Raw genomic sequence first — 21,259 nt, 5'->3', positions numbered from 1 at the left:
TAAATTTATTATATCTGCTATCCATATTGCATGATCGTAAAAGGCGACTTAATTTAGGATTGTATCTTTCTTTTTTCTCTTCCTAACTAACTTTCTTCTTCCTCATGTCTCTCTGGACAACGCCTCACTTTTGGTCTTCAGTTTAGTGCTCTCTCCCTTAAGGTACACTTAGAGTATATGTCCCTACCTTGAGGGAAGAACAGAGAATTCTATACCCGAGGAGGAGATTCACGACTGGCTAACCCGAGGCTTGCAATGGGTTCGACTGTTGTAAATCTGCTCCGAGGGAAGTTATTTCCCTTTCCTTCGCTTAAGCAGGGATGACTCTTTTCCTAGCCATGTAATTTTCCCCAAAATGTTAAAAACTACAAAACGTGATTTCAATACGAATAAAAGTATTTATTTAATGACACTATCAAATTGGAGATAGTTTTTACATATATTGTATCAGAGCCATTTAGAAAAAGTCTTTTGACTATAATATTTTCAAGTTTGATGATATATGATGATGGCTTGATGTTGGTTGTTGGCACATCGTCTGTGAGGTTCATGTCGATGTTGTGTTGTAATTGAAGAAGGAGGACTCCAAATTTCTGTCGACATTTTATTTCATCCTGTGATGCATATTTACATTTCAATATACAGTTCAACTTACAATATACGTGTAAGCATCTTGAATCCCAAGTGGGACCGTACTCCCGAGGGAGTGGTGCAGACCTGAGACTCTCTAAGACTCCCCAAGTCTCTCTCTGTCAGGCCTTTTTATAACCTATGTGAATATGTGCCTACGTGTACAAGTTTGTCAGAATAGATACGACATGGAAATACTTGTCAATACAACATATTAAGGTTATTACATATTACATGTATATGTCACATCTGACCAGACACTAACATTTAATCGCACATGTAAAACTGACAAATCTGTCATGTTATGGCCTGGGGACATATACACGACGTATCAAATGTATTTCTGAAATATGTGCCTGAAGAATATTCACACTGGTCAATCATATTATATATAGCTTACTTTAACTTAAATCTTTAAATTTAATTTCCATATCAAGACATCGTTATACCACATGACCGCATAAACATCAACGAAATATGTAAAGGCAGGTGGACTTCCGATTGCAAGGATCATTAGGTCAGTACGTGCATGAACCACGAAGTTGAGGTCAAAAGTGATATTGATAGTCAATGGGACTGCAAATGTTAATGTTTATTTGGATATGACGTTTTACAACTTCCGGGTAAGACAGAGAAATCATATCCCCACCGGAAGTGTAGATATCTCTGTCAAATGGGAGAGAATTTGTGTTTTGTACCCTGGCCGAGACACACCTTTATCTCTAAAAGTGGTAGTTATTGTATCCTTTGAAGGGTGAGGAACGAATGTTTCGCCCGCTGTCAGTTTTATATGACCGGGTGGCGTGTGTTGCTTGGCGTTTTAGGCGGTATGCTGAAGTGTTATCACACTATACTAAAAAATAAGATGCAATACGAAAATATCACGTTTACAGTCTCCCAACACAAGCACCTCGCACGTTATTCACGCAATACACAACATACACTGGGGCCGTCCTAAAATGACCCTGGATGTTAATAGGACGTTCATATAATAAATCGAACCAAACCATTAAATGTGATTTCTATCGCTATAAGTTTTATTGCAATCCGTTACATCTTAACTTTATCTGATATTGATATGACTGTAGGATTATTAAGTATAACAGTGTGATGCATTACCGTTCCACGAAATACACTTCATTCTTAAATTAAAATTATGACCATGTTGAATTACAAATGTTACCATTACATACATTGCTTCAAACGATTATGAAATACAGCTGTTGCGACAAGAAGAAAATTTCTTGACTTTCCATATCATATAGTCATCTGTTCTTTGGGTAGATATCGATTGTGACGTCAAAGAAAACGACGTAATTTCGCACAGAAAACAATGACGTCACAATGCATAACTTCCCGTAAGATAGATAATTTTGCAATATGTAAGAATGGGTCATAAAATGTAAACATTAGATTTTGAAGAATGATAGATTCTATGGCATTGGATTGAAAGTAAAAAATACGTAGTTTTTTTTTAGTTATGATCATAGTACAAAAATCAAGAAGGAATTATTTATGAATATGTAATTACATTGGGCCAATATCTTCCATTGTCAAACACCTGTAACTTTCCGAAAATGTTGAACAGTTCAGTGACTCTGGCCATTGGAATCCGAATCTATTCAGAAGTCCCTCACAACCCTGCCTTGCCTGTCTACACAGTGATGCGCATGCCTCGATTCCGCCACCTCTTGGACTGCATTGTGGGAAATATGTAGCACATAAGAACGGCTTTAGAGCTGGGCTACACTGAACTTTCACCAAAGGATAAAACTGATGTATTTCCAATCCAGCATCCTCCATACTGCGATGTGAAAATCTATTCGGCAAAAAGGCTCTGTACGGCAGCGTGTTACACAATGGTACCTGTAACAATGAAATATATATTATATTGTTATCGTTAATGATGCAAGAAGTTAAGTATCAGGGAAACTAGATTCTTCAAAGTTTGCTTTGTTAATTGGGTTTTTAATTACAAACATGAAAAATGAGTATCCCGAAGATTATATTTTGTGCGTTTTGCTTGATTTTTTTTTTTGAGATTGTTGGTTTGGGTGATTGATGTTAAGATGGAGGTTATAACTTATAATCTAGACTTTATCGCCCTTATTTTTCAACATGGACTCAGGACCAGCCACGATGGAGTTACCGTATAGCCAGTTTTTCTCGCGCAAGACACCCTTTTCACGATTTCATCTATAAACGAGATGTTCGCAATATAATATATATGATTCAACCATTTGTTAAAGATGTTTCACCGCCAACAGAGCATAAACGGCACTCATCATTTGAACAATTATTTGTGTTTAATCGTGTATATATATGTTTAATGAACACAAACAATAGTATAAGATAATTTATTTTGCCTTTGGTGCAAGCGCAATCAGTACTTCATTCCATAAAGGACATTGTGCCATCGGAGTTTTTCGGGACGCAATTAATAATATGCAATATTTTTATCTTGAAGTAAAATTAGAAGCTCAAACTTTTCATTGGTGGTAATGGTGTAAAGTAAGTAACTTTTGTAACTGAAGAAAAATACTAATTCGTCTGCTCCATTTTTGATAGAGACACAATACCGGGCAGTGGAGCATCTTCAATAATTGGCGGATCAAATTTTCGTGATCAGAGCGATGTCCCGCGAAATCGCCAAGATACCTGACCGGCTTTTTTATTTATATATTTATTTTTGTTTTTATAGCTGGGAATGTTATCATACATGTGACACTGGGATCGGCACTTTTTTTCCATGTTTACCTTTACTGATAAAATGACTTACAAAGTTCAAAGTTTATTGTTACAAGAGTTCACATACATGATTGTATTTATAATGCATGTAGTGTTTGTTACGTGAGTTAAATACCCATTTAAGGACGGATTGAACCAAACATAGAAATCAACACCATCGAAGGTTCACAGCATCATGGCTACCACGTTTATTCAACTGCGCATGTTTACAGAATAGAAACATACTTCCGTATCCGGTTAGTTCGGATAGGTATATACTAAATACAGGATAGTCACACGAATATGTATGTTTACCATTATCATAAACTTAGTAAGACATCACAATCCCTTTCTTTTTTCTTTTAAATGAAAGAACCTTCATATCATATTTTAGCACTCAAAATATTACCATATGTAAACTTTGAAATTAATGTCATAACATTATTGATTAAACTGTTTTGATTAATCACATAAACCATTTAAAAGTCAATAAAATAATTTTACCAATATTTGAACTATCTGCTTCAAATAAACATATTTTAACTTTTCACCTATTCCACGACTTTTTTCCATTTTACTGTCCGTCATTTATCACAGTTCTATATAACACTATTTTCCACATATCTGCTTGATATGAATTCCAGAAATTAAATCAGTTATCATATGTAGTTCATATTCACAGGATTATTTTACATAGTCTTTAAATCTCGTTGGCAACTGTCCTTGTGTGGTGCGCGCTGATCGTCGAAGTGGTACGACGCCCCTGGAGTTGTCGTCACCAATACCTAGGTCGGCGTCGGTATCTAACGTCGTTTCTTCCTGTTCCTGAATTGAGTTTTCCTCTGGTAAGTTGCCCGAGTTGTAGCGATGAACTTCTTGTTCCGAATCATGACCTTGAGGAAGGTCAAACTCCTTTTCACGTGGCTCATCCACATTTTGCTTATCCGTTTTCGAATTCAGCACACTTTTCTCCTTCTCAAAGAACTTTTTGACATTAGTGATATTTCTCTTATATTCCTGACCTTTCTGGGTCTGGATTTTCACACAATTGCCATATTTGGCCACAACTTTCACAGGATTTGGATGAAACACTGAATCTAACTTATTTTCACGATCTTTCTTTAATAACACTTTATCACCAACACAGATTTCACTTTCCTTTGCCTTGCGTTTCTCGTCTCCGTACATCTTTCCTTTTTCCTTCCTTTCGCTGTCTCGATCCCGAATGGCAATGTCGATATCCATTGATCTGTAATCGAGGTCAGGTAGTTTCGTACGAAGTCTCCTCCCGTACATAAGCTCTGCTGGGCTTATTCCTGTAGTCGAATGTGGTGTAGCACGATACATCATTAGATAAGTTTGTAGATCCTCCTTCCAGTCTTGCTTTTGAGCATGTGCGATTCTTATCCGTTTCAAAATTGACCTGTTCTGTCTTTCCACTTCCCCGTTAGCTTGAGGCCATAGAGGAGTGACACGTCGATGTTCGATTCCATTCTTTTCTAGGAATGACTGAAATACCTCACTACGGAACTGGGGTCCGTTATCTGATGTAACACTGACCGGATTACCAAATGAACTAAATAGTTTCTTAAGACTGGAGACTGTTTTCTCTGCTGTCGTTGATTTGCATATGTTGACTTCTACCCATCTTGAGTAAAAATCTACTACGACAAGTAAATTGTCGCCAGACGGTAGGGGTCCAAGATAGTCTATCGCGATATCTTGCCACGGTCCTGAGGGAAACTCGGTTCTCACCATTGGTTCAGGGTTCGACGGATTGCTGACAAGCTGACATCCGTAGCACGTATTACAATAGTTCTCAATATCACGATCCATTTTGGGCCACCATACTTTAGAACGTAGTCTCTGTTTCATTAACACTATGCCTGGGTGTCCTTCATGACCTATGTCGAGCACTCTCTCCCTCAATAAGGTAGGTACAACAATCCTTGTACCCCGCAGTACTAAATTGTTTACACACGAAAGTTCATGTCTGACCAAAATGTAGTCTTTGTGTTTAATTTTGTCCCATTTCCCTGACAACATACACTGTCTGATGTTGTCTAATTCAGAATCTTTCTGAGATTCTAACTCCATCTCGCGAAGGGTCATGGCTGTAGGCACGCTAGACTCCGCGACAAAGTTGACATATTCCTCGGTTTTGTCTCGAGTTTTCACCATAGACTCTGGATCCCTTGTCAACAATCGAGATAACGAGTCCGCAATGTTTTTGGGTCCTGGTATATGTCGTACGGTGTACCTATAGGGTTGCAACCGTAGCACCCAACGTTCAACTCTAGCACATGGTTTTGATTTCGGAGTGAATATATACTGAAGTGGTTTGTGATCAGTCAGTAACTCAAAATCTGTACCGTAGATATACAAGTGAAAACGTTCACATGCCCACACCAACGCGAGAGCTTCTTTCTCCGTTTGGGAATATCTCCTCTCCACATTCGTCAGACTACGACTTGCATAGCAGATTACACGGCTCTGTCCATCTTTCTCCTGTACGAGCACGCCTCCGAGTCCAACAGGACTAGCATCTGCTATAACTTGGGTTTTCGCATTTAAGTCAAAGTAACCCAGTGTTTCTGCACTAGAAAGTCTCTTTTTCAAAATCTGAAATGCTGTTTCCTGGTCAGTCGTCCACTCAAACGGTTCACTCTTTTTGGTCAACTTCCTTAACGGTTCAGCTACTGTTGCTAAGTCGGGAATAAATCTTCCACTGAAATTGACGAGACCAAGGAAACTCCTCATTTCCGACACAGTTTCTGGACGTCGAGCTTCCTGTACTGCTTTCACTTTTTCATTCGCAAGTCCTATACCACGTCCTGACAAAATATGTCCCATAAACTCTACTTCAGGTAGATTAAATTTGCACTTGTCATAGTTCAGTGTGAGGCCCCTCTCCTGGATAACAGATAATGCCTTGTTGAGACGGTGATCATGTTCCTCCTGAGTAGCCCCATGTACCACAATATCGTCGAAAATGCTGTGTACTCCGTCACATTTGTCGAGAAGCTGCATTATAATGCGATTGTACATTTCCGGAGCACAGCTGATACCAAACATCAACCGTTTATACTGGAAGACACCTTTGTGGGTCATGAACGCAGTTATTCCCCTTGATCCCTTATCAAGTTCAATTTGGTGGTAAGCTTGGGCAATGTCGAGTTTCGTGAAAATAACGCTTCCGTTTAATTCTTGTAGGATTTCGTCGACTGTTGGTATCTGATACCTTTCACGAATGATTGCCGTGTTCGCGACTCGCATATCGACGCATAGTCGGATATCTCCATTCGACTTGGGTACAATAACAACTGGTGACACCCATTCAGTGGGACCTGTCACTTGTTCGATGACATCTCCGCGTACAAGCTCGTCCAGTTTTTTCTCAACCTTCTCCCTTAACGAATACGCCATCCTCCTACCAGCTTGCACAACTGGTTTCACAGTTTTATCAATAGGTAGCTTTAGTTGATAGTCATTAAGCTTTCCAATACCCTCAAAAACACTTGGGTACTTTTCTCGAATTGAGCTTACAGTCACCTTTTCTGGTCCTAATCGGAGTATTCCCAGATCTTTAGCTGTTCCTTTCCCCATCAACGCCTTTCCTTTTTCCTTAATAACAAAGAACTCGGCTGTCTTTTGAACTCCAGATTCTGGTTCCTTGACCTCTGCTACAAAACTTCCTACTACAGTTAATGGAACGTCGATCCCATATGCAAATAACCTCTTACTTGGTTTGATTTTCTGGTCACGTACCTTGATGTTGTTCCTTTTCAGCTGGTCCCAATACTGTTGGTCTAGCACATTAACACCTGCACCAGAGTCAATCACGAATTTTGCTTTGACGCCTCCCAGTTCTAAATTTATGTAACTGTCATCATCACCTGCATCAATACTGAATAGAAATTCATCGTTAGAGTCATCATCAGCGTCAACTTGCTTCACACGAGTATGGTTGTGTTGTTTTGATTTAGTTTTACATCGCGAAGCGAAATGTCCAACTTTTTTACACTGGTTACACTTCCTAGTCTTAGCAGGGCAGGATGGATCAGATTTTAGGTGTCCAGAATAACCACATGCAAAACACGTTCTGCTATTCTCAGATTTTTAAGACTGGTACCCAGACCTTTGACGTTTCTTTTCGGTATCTTTTGCACTAACTTTCCGTACCGTTTCATGCGTTTCCATTGAAGTTGCCTCCCTTTGCGCCGCTTCAAATGCGTTTGCTAGTTCTCGTATTTGATCGAGAGTAACGTTACGTCTTTCGAGTAGCTTCCTCCTTAGACGACTCGAACTACATTTCTCAATGATTTGGTCACGAATCATCTCATTCATGTCTATGAAATTACAGAACTGACCTTTTTCACGTAGCCTTGTGATGAATTGTTCAATCGATTCCGCTGGATCTTGTGACATGGCCCTGAATTGCGACCTTTCGAATGTCTCGTTCACTTGAGGCCTGAAATGTCTTAACAACACGTCTTTGGTAACGGTATACACGTTTTCTCCTTCACCCGGCGCTCTAACCTCCAAGGTGTAAAATATGTCTTGCACCGCCGGACCTGCACAGTGTAATAATAATGCCTGTTTTTGTACCGCATTGTCCACTCCTTTGCCTGTAGCGTAAAGTTCAAATGACCGCATCCATTTTTCCCATCGATATCCCAACGTGGAAATTTGAGTCGTGTCGAATTTGGAAATACAGCCCAAATCCGTTAAATTAACTGTCTGCGCCATCACATTGGGGTTTTACATCCTCGTCGCCAAATGTGTAGTGTTTGTTACGTGAGTTAAATACCCATTTAAGGACGGATTGAACCAAACATAGAAATCAACACCATCGAAGGTTCACAGCATCATGGCTACCACGTTTATTCAACTGCGCATGTGTACAGAATACAAACATACTTCCGTATCCGGTTAGTTCGGATAGGTATATACTAAATACAGGATAGTCACACGAATGTGTATGTTTACCATTATCATAAACTTAGTAAGACATCACAATGCATACATTGGTACATGGCGTAGGGTAATCACAATCTTACAAAAGCAATAGAATAGTAAGAGCATTCAACAGGCCTTAATCATGTTACAATACAAACATGACGGGATAAATTAAATTCAATGTACTCAGTTTTCCTGATAATATAGATTTTAAAACAGGTTTCGTCTGCATTAAATATATTTAACATTCATTCCATTTTCTTGACTTTTGCTAGTAAAGTAGTGTTTTGAAATAAATATGTTTTCTTAGAAAATATCACTATCGCCAATAACCTATTTATATTGGTTTGGTGTATTATATATATATACGTCCTATTAACAGACAGGGTCATTTATGGACGAACTCATATGTATGTCGTATATGTCTTGCGTGTGTGAAGTGCGTGTTGTGAGAGGCTGTGGTATGTTCGTGTTGTGTTTCTTGTTTAGTGGAGCTCTTGCGAAAATCTAAACGAGGAAAAAAAGTTTAATACAGGAAAATATTGAATTCTCAGAGGTTAAGCTGACAATGCAAGCTAATAACATCCGTGTTAAGATTAAACAAGTTTCTTCCAAACCGATTACATTATATATGTGCATATTACGTAATGTTCGTATCTATTATATCGGACGTATTTTTCGGCTGTTGTTGATTTAAGTATTGATAATTTACACGTCAATGGCACTTTATCAGGCGATTGCATTGTGAATGTATCGGGTACGATGCATTGTGTGTGTTCAATGTTGAAATGAAAACCGGTTTTACAAGTGTGCTTTATTGATACCCACCTATACCAACAATGGTTAATGATAGCCCCAAACCAACTTCCTTACCAATGATGGTCGATATGTTGGATTGTTTGTTTGATTAAATTAATGTCCCATTAACAGCCAGTCATATAAGGACGGCCTCCCATATATGTGGTGTATATGAAGTGCGAGTGCGTGTTTTAGGAGACTGCAGTATATTCGTGCTGTGCCTTCTTGTCACTTTAATAAAAAATATTTTGGAGTCATCAGCAAACCACGTGAAAGATATGTTTATTCTCAACATGAACGTTTTAAACTTGCATTGTCATCTTTAACGTAAAATGTAAAAAAAAATAACATGCTTCAACTGACATGTCTGGAAACATAGCATTTGACAGGAACTTTAATGAAACAAATGTCATAAAGTAAAAATAATGACAGTAAAAACAATGTGTACAAGCGGTATTTTTTCGTTGAACGAAACCTTTTGCGAATTTTAAAGACCCACTACCTAAAATGAGGATGTAAAAAGAGATTGATAATTTTGTAGATAAGTTATAAGCTTACCTTTAATATTAAACTTATGATCACCTTCTGAACAATTAAGATTAAATGTTAATTTTTATAAAGCGGGTCGTTTTATGTTTCCCGCCGTCGTCCTAATGACCGCATGTTAGTTGAATATCATTGCGCCGGACGGTAAAATAGTGAAATGAATCTTAGATTACTCCGGAAATATTGCATTAGTTTGATGTGCAAATCCTTCTAAGACCCCCTATATAAACCATATTATGTTATTATTGTTTTAATACACTTTTATTATTCACAAGATCACAACGTTAGTCATCGAAATTGTTTTTTTGTTTGTTTGTTTGTTTGATTAATTAACGTTCTATTAACAACCGGACAGTTAAGGATGGAATCCTATGCAGTGTGTACCGTGTATGTTGTGTGAGATGCGTGTTTTGGTAGACTGTGGTATGTTATCAACTACACAGTATGATTATTATGAATTACCTATTTATTTCATATGTAGACGTTATTTAGTGTTTACTTACAGTAACGGTATGACACGACCCGGGAGTGGGCTGTTGACTGACCACAAGCTTAAGAACCAATAGTAACACCGCACATACTCTTAGGGCTGGCATCTTAGTCCTAAAGCATAAAAACATCAGTTAAAGATGTATATCTTTGCATTATTGGGAACTTATTATACAGTGCTATCTTACTGCAGTGTACCGTCAGAGACATCGGACAGCACATCACACCCGGTTGTATTAAACTCACAACGGGCATACCAGGCTTACACCTTTTACGCTGAACGTTATATAGGAGCAGAAACTAGCACTTTTATAGCCTGTGGTGTTTTCCAGTTTCGGGATAAGGAGCAAATAAGTGGTCTACAACCTCATTTCACATTTTTACAGTATAGTCTAATAAAGATTTTACTCCAAAATAACTGCAACAAATTTTTTTCTTCAAAGTCGTCACAAGTAAGAATTTGGAAGTGTTTTTCAAGACCCACAAAAATCAGAAAAATACGGATATTTGCTTAATTGGCCAACTTTAGTATTATTAGTATTTATAAAGCGACTTCATTCCATCTAAACCTGTATTGAGACTTTTGTTGATAAAGTGTCATACAAATCAGATTTTAATGATTTCTAACCATATGGCCTATTTTTTCTACATTTGTGACTTAAAATAATGAAAAAACAACATCAGGTCGAATCATTCCACTTGTCATGTTGCATAATTATACATTTAATGGTAGAGTTAACTATTTGTTTAGACTCCGTGAGTGTTTGTTCATTTTAATACCTATATCTATATTCAAATAGATAATGGAAGTCTGTTTGAACACGTGACTTCATCATTATTAAACACACTCACACTATTGAGTCAAATATCGCCTGGATTTTCTTACTTCTACCGAATCTTTAAATTATAGAATAATATTGACGACAGTCGTATATCTAATAGTGTTCTTAGATATAATATTGTCACAAACAAAGAATTAACATTATTTAATCATATACTTACATCTAACCCCAGACTGTGCACTCTATTACACTTTGTGTAGAGATAACACAGTCTTATCGTATCCTATTCCAGTGGGCGGTCACAAATACATGATATACATCAAGTACGGTAATTCTAATGATGGATACATTGTTTTTGTTGTCAAACTAGCATTCAATATGACGTAAATACATGATGAAACAGAAGATTTGGAGGTATCAGGTCAAAGGTTAAACTTTCTGACTGAAGGTAAAGGCTCAATTAACGTGTATGAAGTACAAATAAAGCAAAATTGAATAAAAAGCGGCGTTGAGGGAAGAAAAAGACATAGTTGTTTTGTATTAAGTTTATTATTAACGACACAGCTGTATATAATACACAATATTACCTAGTAAAATTAAATGCTTCAACAGGAATAAAAAATACAAAATTAAAAAAAAAAACATAATTGGTATATCAACAAGCACGGAATGATTACGTCAAGATTGTTCCACAAACTCGCTTATTCTGATTGTTCTATAAACTCACTTATTCTGAGTGTTTTATGACCTCGTTTATTCTGAGTGTTCTATAAACTCAATTGTTCTGTGAGTTCTATAAACTCACTTATTCTAAGTGTTTTATAAACTCACTTATTCTGAGCGGTCAATAAGCTCACTTATTCTAAGTGACATACAAACTCACTTATTCTGAGTGTTCTATAAACTCAATTGTTCTGTGAGTTCTATAAACTCACTTATTCTAAGTGTTTTATAAACTCACTTATTCTGAGCGTTCAATAAGCTCACTTATTTTTAGTGACTTACAAACTCACTTATTCTGTGAGTTCTATAAACTCGTTTATTCTGAGTGTTCTATAAACATGAAGATTATGCATTTGACATGAACATGTAATCGGACAACCTTATTAATATACAAAATATATTTGGGTAAATATCCTCTTTGCTCGTTTTAAACAGAAAGTGATGGATCTTCAAAGCATTTGATTAACAGGCGAGATGACTAGAAAATATCGCTCAAGGATCAGGCATTCACCTTGGCTGAAACTAATGTTTTATTGTCGTAAATCATTTGGTTCCCTCATACATAGGCAAACACAGATAGTCGATCAATCCAATATTACTGTTTAGACATTACGTTATCTTAAGACTAGTAGTTTTTTTGTATGTTTGATTAATTAACGTCCTATTAACAGCTATGGTCATGTAAGGGCGGCCTCCCATGTATGCTGTGTGTTGCGTGTATGTTGTGATAGGTGAGTGTTTTGGGAGACTGCGGTATATTCATGTAATGTCTTCTTGTATAGTGGAACTGTTGTCCTTTTTATAGTGCTATATCACTGAAGCAGGCAACCGAAGACACAAAGCAACACACCCCACCCGGTCACATTATACTGACAACGGGCGAACCAGTCGTCCCACTCCATGTATGCTGAGCGCTTAGCAGGAGCAGAAACTACCACTTTTACAGACTTTGGTGTGTCTCGGCCAGGGGCCAGAACCCAGAGCCTTCCTCACAGGAGCGAACGCTCAACTCAAGGCCAAAAGTGAGGCGGTGCCAAGGGAGGCATTAGGAAGGATAAAGTCAGTTAGAAGCTCAATTAATTATCCTTATTCTCGCTCCTTTCCAATGAGGATCTAACGACATATCATTAAGGTTGACATACTCGTGACCGTCCAACACAACCACTACCTCAGATATTTGGTAAATGTTCGACTTTCAACACATGCTGACTTGTCTTCATGTCTATAGTCATTTCGCCCCACAAAACAATATACCTTCATGTAGATACATATTGTGTCGAAATTGGTTTTAGTTGATATGTGGATGGATTTGAATTGAGAACAAGACACATAAGGGTCACCAAAGCATGATTGTATGGATGGTATCATATCCTCTATCAACCGGTGTGAGATTAATAATCTATTTCAATCAGCATAGGGTTATTACAATGTACATATTTTGAACTCAAACTTTAATCATGCGATAAATATAAATACTATTATCAACCTCGGGTGTAGTACTGGTTTATCTCGAGCCATGCACTCATGTCGCCTGAAGCTGTATAACATACAAACTCGTGACGGGTTAACATGATAACTGATTTCTCGGTAAAATTTGAGTTTCATTTCCAGAAAACAAAGTGGTTTTCCTGTGAAGGAGGCAAACGGAATTTGCTTTAAAGATGTTCAACAGCCGACAGAACCTGAACGATACCCAACATTTGAACAATAATTAATGTGTAGTCGTATTTATATGTGTAATTAACACAAAAATGCATATGAATAATTCATTTTGCTTTTGGTGCATGCGCAATAAGTACTTAATTCCAAATAAAAAAAAATATATAAAAACCTTAGGGTATAGTGTCATGGACATTTTTTCGGAATGCAATTCATTAAAATTCAATTTTTCAATAAAAGAAAGTAACTTTTGTAACTGAAGAAAAATACTGATTCGTCTGCTCATGTTTTTATATAGGGGGAGAGCGAGAAAAAATACCATTCGTCGGCGGGGGAGTATCTTTAAACTATCGGGAAGTCAATATTTTAATTACGAAATCATAAGGAAAAACGCATGTCGAGGTATTAAAGAAACATACTCTTTTGTAAGTAGATATATACGAGTATCATACACTTCAACTAAACTATATAACATAACATGTGAACATCATATCAAAAATATGAATACAACAATGAACCCTTCACAACAATGACAGCGATATGTAATGTTTATACAATAACAGCACAACATCTTTACTGTAAAACAACTGATTTTCGCGATTTCATCTCTCAACTCCGTTTTCGCCACAACGTCAATTTATTTTGCGTTTTCATCACTAAATAATTAATTGCTTTGTTTTCAAACAAAATCTGGCCTTCTGATTGGCCGACATCTTTTTCCATACCACTACGGAAAAAACGAAAATGGCGCAAAATCCCGCCGTTATCTTGACGACGTCAGAAAAGAAACATTGACGTTGCGTAGTGATTTGGAAAAAATAATCACTTTCAAAATAAAAGGAATCGTACGTGTAAATGCATAATATTTTATCATGTAGTCTGAAAAACTAAAAACAAGCATTGATGGCACTATTTCGTAATTTCATCGGGGTATGATATAATTATTTGCAAACTTGCTGATTTTCACAATTTGCAAAAAAAAAAAAAAAAAAAAAATCATACCCCGACGAAATTAAAACATAGTGACATCCATGCTTAACACCTTTTTCGTGATTGCTTCATTTCGCGTTTTAGAATTATGCCACTGTTGTAGTCTTTTTTTTCTCGTGGCTCTTAAATCTAAGCGCACGCACACATTGAAGTACAGTATAAAGTTTATATGTGTAAAATCTGATAACAACCTAATTCGTTGAATTTGGTCTGCCACCAAATCCTGGGCAAACTTTTAAGATCTGTTTAATACAAACTTAAAATGATACTAGCAAAAGCTTTGTAAACAGAAATATTTTACATCAAAATTGTATATAACCTAATAGCACTAATCCAGTTCTGTCTACAATTTAATATCTTCTGTATTTGCATAGTGCAGAGTTATCTGCTTTTGCAGGTAGGTAAAAATTTTCAAGTCATGTATTTGCGAGCGTAACGTCATAAATTTCGGCGAAAACCGCGTGAATTGCGCTCACAAAATATTGATGTACAATTGTAACAACCCGTAAGGGCGCCAATTCTGTAATATGCAAAGACGGAATATCCAGTTGAGGAAATAGATACTTTATAATGGTCAAATATCGTGGATGGTTGATTTTTGTTATATATTCGCGTTGCTACCAAATTCCAAACACCAGAGAAATATTTATTGACGTGCATAAGAACAATAGTTCAAAAGTATTATATGAGTCGGTGAACCATGAAAACTTAAACTCCGCGATTATGATCTGTAGTAAACCGCGCGATATTGTCTCTATGAATTTAAGCACTGTACAGTAACCATTTACACTTTGAATATTACACATGTAAAGCACAACCTCTTATTTAAAATACTTATATTACTTTATCCATACTATAACATCCGTGAAGATATTACCATAAAAACAATCTATGTGAAAAGAGATATAAAAAAGAAAATATTCATTCCACCATAAAAACAATCCATGTAAAAATAGATATAAAAAAAGAAATTGTCATTCCAAATGACTCGCCCTAGAATTCGCTTTCACCCAATCGCTGAGCACGAATGTCAATATGCAAGCTGTTTAAAAATACCAGTATCAAACAGAAATGATCAATAAATAAGTATCCGGTCATTTACGAAACAAAATAATTTAACATACATTATATTTCTGTAAAATGCATCATACACAATGGTGAATAAACGTATTGTATCAACACATTTGCATAAATATTAATTAATGAAATTCATGCATATGCCCTCTTAGTCTGCTAAACCTGCCTATATTATTAGGCTTTTTATTTTTTTCCCTAATATATTAGGCAAAAAAAAAAAAAAAAAAAAAAAAAAAATATATATATAAATAAAAATGCCTAATAATATAGGCAGGTTTAGCGGACTAATGCCCTCTGCACTTAATATGCTGAGAAATAAGATATATATAAGGTGTGTATCAGAAAATGTAGGATGTTTGAGAATATCTACAGAACCACTGGAAAATTTTAAAAATGATGATGATGGTGATTATGATGATGATGATGATGTTGATGCTGAAAATGAGGATGACGATGGCGATGAGGAGGATGATTATGATGATGGCGATGATAAGTAAATGTGGCAAAATGCCACTGTAACATTTCTGCTACAGCGGTCAGGTGTACATTCCAACCAGGATACATATGTTGTATAGAATTTACTACTTCTAGTGTTCATGTTTCCATAGACACCGTGACAAGTAGAAAAGGTACATCACCGGTAATCACACACTGAACACAGACTGAAATAGGAGGATCTGGAGCTAATATTTTTCGCTCCTTTTATATTTAAGCGAATGCAATATATATAATTATGTTACGGCATAGATAATTTTATTGTAAGCCGCTGATTTTCGTGGGGATACTTTAGAGGGACATCGGTACAGTCGATATAATTCCAACCGAGGAATAATGAAACATATATCAGTTGAACAGACTAATATAACAAAATCGTTAAGATTGAATTTGAAGAAAATCAAAATTCTCTGATTTAAATTTATGGGTCTGTTCAACATATACATATTTCATTATTCCCAGAGAGAATTATATAAACCGTGCCGATATCCACCTAAGTTGTGAAAATATCCCATTTAAAGATGCTCCACCGCTGACGAATGGTAATTTCTCTCTATCAGAAATAGGAGCAGACGAATTAGTAATTTTCCTCAGTTACAAAAGGTACTTACTTTACACCATTACCACCATTGAAAAGTGTGATTTTATTATTTTACTTCAATATAAAAATATTGAAAATATTTTATTACATCACGAAGCACTATGTCCTATATGGATTGAAGTACTTATTGCGCATGCATGAAAAGCAAAATAGATTATCTTACATTGTGTGTTTATTAAACATATATATACAAAATGTATACGTATAATTAAGGATTAACTTGAATAGATTTTTTATGTTATGGAGATATAACATAAATATCTGAGTGTACTCTAAATAAACCGCGAAGCGGTTTATTATATGAGTCGTCTCAGATTTTTGTGTTATATCTCCATAACATAAAAAATCTATTCAAATTAATCGTTATAATTCAATTACCTAAAGATAATCTCTCTTCAATATTCTCAAAATTCATTTTGGGACTCTTTTGTCTATGAAATCAGTACGCCGTCATCTCAGCAAATCAGAAGCAACGTTACCAACGTCGACGCCATTTTTTTCCTTTATGTGCTGATAAAGTAAATTTTATAGCCACTGAAAATGCTGGTAATAAGCAAAATTGAATTATATACAAATTATTGATAAATTAGTGAGTATCATTTTAGCTCTGACGGCGGTTGAGCATCTTTAAATGAACCGACAATAAACCATAACTATATAGCTGTAAAGATTGAGGGACATGTAAATTAACAGATACACAATGATAGTTAAACACACTCCGTTATATAACGTTTATACAGTAACGTCTGTCTTGCCGGGAGAGTCCGTTACCATATCCGTCATGGCGTATCCGTCTGATAATACGTCCTCTCTCAGTAGTGGAGTGTCCCCTGAACACCTCTCCTGGAAATGAAAGTGTTGATCATAGTAAGAATGATAATCATGAAGAAAACGTGAAATGTTTGTATATGAAATATACGGGACGGTTTGTTTGTTTGATTGATTAACCAAAGTCCTATTTAACAGCCGCTAGGGTCATTTAAGCAAGGCCTCCCATGAATGCGGTGAGCAGCGACATAGCACTATAAAAAGGACAGTTCCACTATAGAAGAAGATACAATACGAACATACCAAAGTCTCCCAAAATACGGATATTTCGTAAACCATTTTGTGTAGTCACGTGGTTGCGAGCGTAACGTCACATTTTTGTAGACTAATTCCAGCCTCAGTAACCAAGGACGTGTCATGAGACATTGACGGGAAAATCATCATGACATATTATATAACATGCGTATCTTGACAACTGGTTGATATTGGTAAATGTGTTTCGAGTGTGAATGCTTTTGGTTTGATTAACTAACGTCCTATTACTAGCCAGTATCACGTAATGACGGCATCCCATGCATGCGGTGTGTAGCGTGTATGAAGTGCAGGTGTTAGTTTTATGTGACTACGGTATATTCGTGTTGTGTCGTGTGTGAATGCATGGGTTTGTTTGTTTGTTTGTTTGATTAATTAACGTCCTATTAACAGCTATGGTCATGTAAAGACGGCCTCCCATGTATGCGGTGTGTTGCTTGTATGTTGTGCGAGGTGCGTGTTTCGGGAGACTGCGGTATATTCATGTTGTGTCTTCTTGTATAGAGGAACTTTTGCCCTTTTTATAGTGCTATATCACTGAAGCATGCCGCCGAAGACACCAAGCAACACACCCCACCCGGTCACATTATACTGACAACGGGCGAACCAGTCGTCCCACTCGCTTTTTACTGAGCGCTAAGCAGGAGCAGAAACTACCACCTTGCATGGGAATCTCACCGATGCATGCTGCCAGAAACCACACAGCACAGTCAAGACCAGAAATGAGGCGGTGTCAAGCGGGACTTCAGGAAGAAGAATTCTTATCAGATGGGAAGGAAATAAAATATACCAAACTTAGGCGCCTTTTACGATAGTTGTTCAATGGGTGCAACGAGAGCAATTCTTTAACAGTAATTTTCGAATGTTGATTCGGTTTGAAACCATTTGATCACATACCTGCATTTTTGTGAAGCATGTCTGGCAGTTCTTCCTCTGTCTGTAGTAATAGAACCAGACCAGAGCCGCCGTCATGGAGATGATACCAAGCACCCCTACTACTATCAACAGATATACCACGCTCGACAAAATACAACCGTTGTTAACGTAATTAACGAATGTTCCCGGGGGACAGGCATTTACACAGCGTCTACTGTACACAAAGTAGCCCGTCTCCTGGTGACAATGTTTCTCCTCTATACATGTATTGTCATCAGCGATCACATAGTCATCTTCACACGTACTGACGCACACGTATTGATGCTTGACATACGGATGAGATTTTGGACATACAGAAACACAGTTTCTGGAGTCAGATACATATTTTTGCGGACAATCAATTGCAATACATTTTGTTCCATTTGCGTATGTTTTGCTCGGGCAATCTTCATAGCACTGTTTGTCAGGATTGACGGTGGATGAGTTTTGCTCCCGTGTAAATTTTTGGTAGCTTGGACATTCATTTACACAATACTGCCCAAGAGCAAAAAGCGGACATGACGTCACACACCGGATATTGTCAACAAATTGATTATCTAAACATCGCTTCCGGCAAATTGTTCCATGTTTAGAATACTCGATATATTGGTACTCGTGGACGCAATATTTTACGTCTACACATAAATCATCGATTATAACTTTACCTGCAGAACACCTCAACATGCAGGTGTCACTGTCCTGGATATAGTTTTCCGGACAAACCTTAGAACAAACTATTCCATGAGCATGTGTTGTTTTTAAATTTAAAGTGACTGGACATTGCTTTACACAAGTTTGATTCACAACAAACGGTTTGTCGTCTGGGCATGATAAAAGGCATTGGTCGCTATTCATAAGTCGTGGCGCGGAGCAATTCTCTGAGCACACAAACGCTAACTGGTTTGCAATAGTTGTAGTAGCAGAGAGCCATCTATCCGATTCGGGACACTTTTCCAAACAGGTGTAATTCCCCCGGAAACCTACAAATGGATTGACACAATGATCATAACAAAAATCGCCATTTGTAAAAGTATTCTCTGGACAGTTTGACACACATTCGTACGCTAACAACGCTCCATGTCTGTCACTTCTGTATTTAAACGGATGAGAAGATGGACATTTATCTAAACATGTGAAGTTAAAGAAAAATGTATAGTCGGGACACTGATAGAAACAGTTATTATGCCATGTGAATTCCCCTTTGGGACAGACTGCGGCAACACGACATTCTACCCGTGTTGCACTTATTTGATGTAGGAATGGACGCGAGTTCGGACACTCACATTGACCGTTATTCACATCCATCTCAACATCAGGACACGAGAATAGACAGGTGCCCTCATAACCAACCATCCGAGATCGACATTTTGGCAAGCATACCCTATTCTCTTTGAAGGGATGCGACGCCGGACAAACTTTTACGCATGTGTTATTGAAAATATAGTTATCAGAAGGGCATTGTTCCGATACACAGACAAAAGGAGGTGATTCTCCCGTAGTAAACGGCAGTTTGTCCGGACAGCTTGAAACACACTTGATATTACTTTCGTACAATATATAAGGGCAATTTGATTCACAGTGGTTCTCTTCTAAGTAAGTTGAAGAAGGACAACTATCGGTACACACTGCTATTTGGTACGGCGAGAAGCTTCGAGTCACGTTATGTGTGTATGGGAATATTTCAGGACAATCACTTACACAAGAACCATTCCACAAATAGTCCTGACCGATAGGGCATATTAGTTCACATTGGCTTCCATTGAACACTGTGTAACTAGGACAGTCTGAGACACAAATGGTTTTATTCCAGACTGAGACAGACTTCTCGGCCTCAGGAGGGCAATTTTCAACACAGGTCGACCTATACACAAAAGTTTGATCTGGACATGAACTTAAACACTTCCGGTTATACAGGAAATAGCTCGATGTGCATGCTGAAACGCAATATCCATTTTCGTCATATGGTTTGTCATCAGGGCACTTCGATACACAACTGTCATTCAAAACAAACGGCAAAGCATCAGCACAACTCTGTAAACATTTTCTTCCCTTTGGAAAGGTTCCATTTGGACATTCGGACATGCACTGGGTGCTATAACATAACGGTGTTTCTTTGGAACACACTGTAGTCCCACAGAGGTCAAAGTTCAAATCACTTTTTTCTGCTCTACAAGTTATATTGTTGTCGTGTTCTGTATATCCGTATGGACAGAATGTCAGGCACATGCTCATGAATTCAAAAGGTATATCCGCTGGACAATTTTCTAAACACGTAGGTTTGAACATTACTTGAAGGAGCGGTGATGGACAGTCTGAGATCCCGCGTAGATTGGGCATGTCTGTCTCCCCAGCGGATCGGGTGTTTATCTGCAAAAGATAAAAATCTCTGTCTCATTAATCAGGTCCACAAATGTAAATGTTTTCATATATATTGTATGTTTGATACAATGATGACTCACCGATATTGGGAAAACATGTTAAATCTATTTATGTTTAGCATGCGGATGTATTCTTAGTAAAATCTAACTTCTTGTTAAATATTGATTTTCAGGATTAAAAAATAACTACTCCATCTAATCATGTTAGAAGTGGTATTTTTAATTGTTTGGTTTGCTCTGTTAGATTTATAACATCCTGGGACATTAAAGGAGTGCGTCTTATATGTGCATTGTTTTGCGGTAAGTGGCTATATTTAGGGAGGCTGCAGTGTATTCTTGTTGTGTATTCCTTGTAATAATGGACATTTTGTTCTATTTATAGTGCTTTATCACTGAAGCATGCCGTTTAA

At 37.2% G+C, this 21,259-nt stretch overlaps 1 protein-coding gene across 1 annotated transcript; it reads right to left on the bottom strand.

Moving 5' to 3' along the window:
* Positions 1–378: 378 nt before the first annotated feature.
* LOC138309979 (proprotein convertase subtilisin/kexin type 5-like) lies at positions 379–20,968 on the bottom strand. The gene is made up of 4 exons (XM_069251129.1): positions 18,454–20,968; positions 11,152–17,319; positions 10,164–10,263; positions 379–2,496 (listed from the first exon to the last, which is right to left on the bottom strand). The coding sequence occupies exons 1-2, from the start codon at positions 20,806–20,808 to the stop codon at positions 17,209–17,211; spliced, it is 2,466 nt and encodes an 821-aa protein (XP_069107230.1). The 5' UTR covers positions 20,809–20,968; the 3' UTR covers positions 379–2,496; positions 10,164–10,263; positions 11,152–17,208.
* Between the last annotated feature and the right edge of the window lie 291 nt (positions 20,969–21,259).

Source organism: Argopecten irradians, chromosome 16, assembly GCF_041381155.1.
Source record: "Argopecten irradians isolate NY chromosome 16, Ai_NY, whole genome shotgun sequence".
NCBI lineage: Eukaryota > Metazoa > Mollusca > Bivalvia > Pectinida > Pectinidae > Argopecten > Argopecten irradians.
This window is presented reverse-complemented; position numbering and strand designations above follow the sequence as displayed.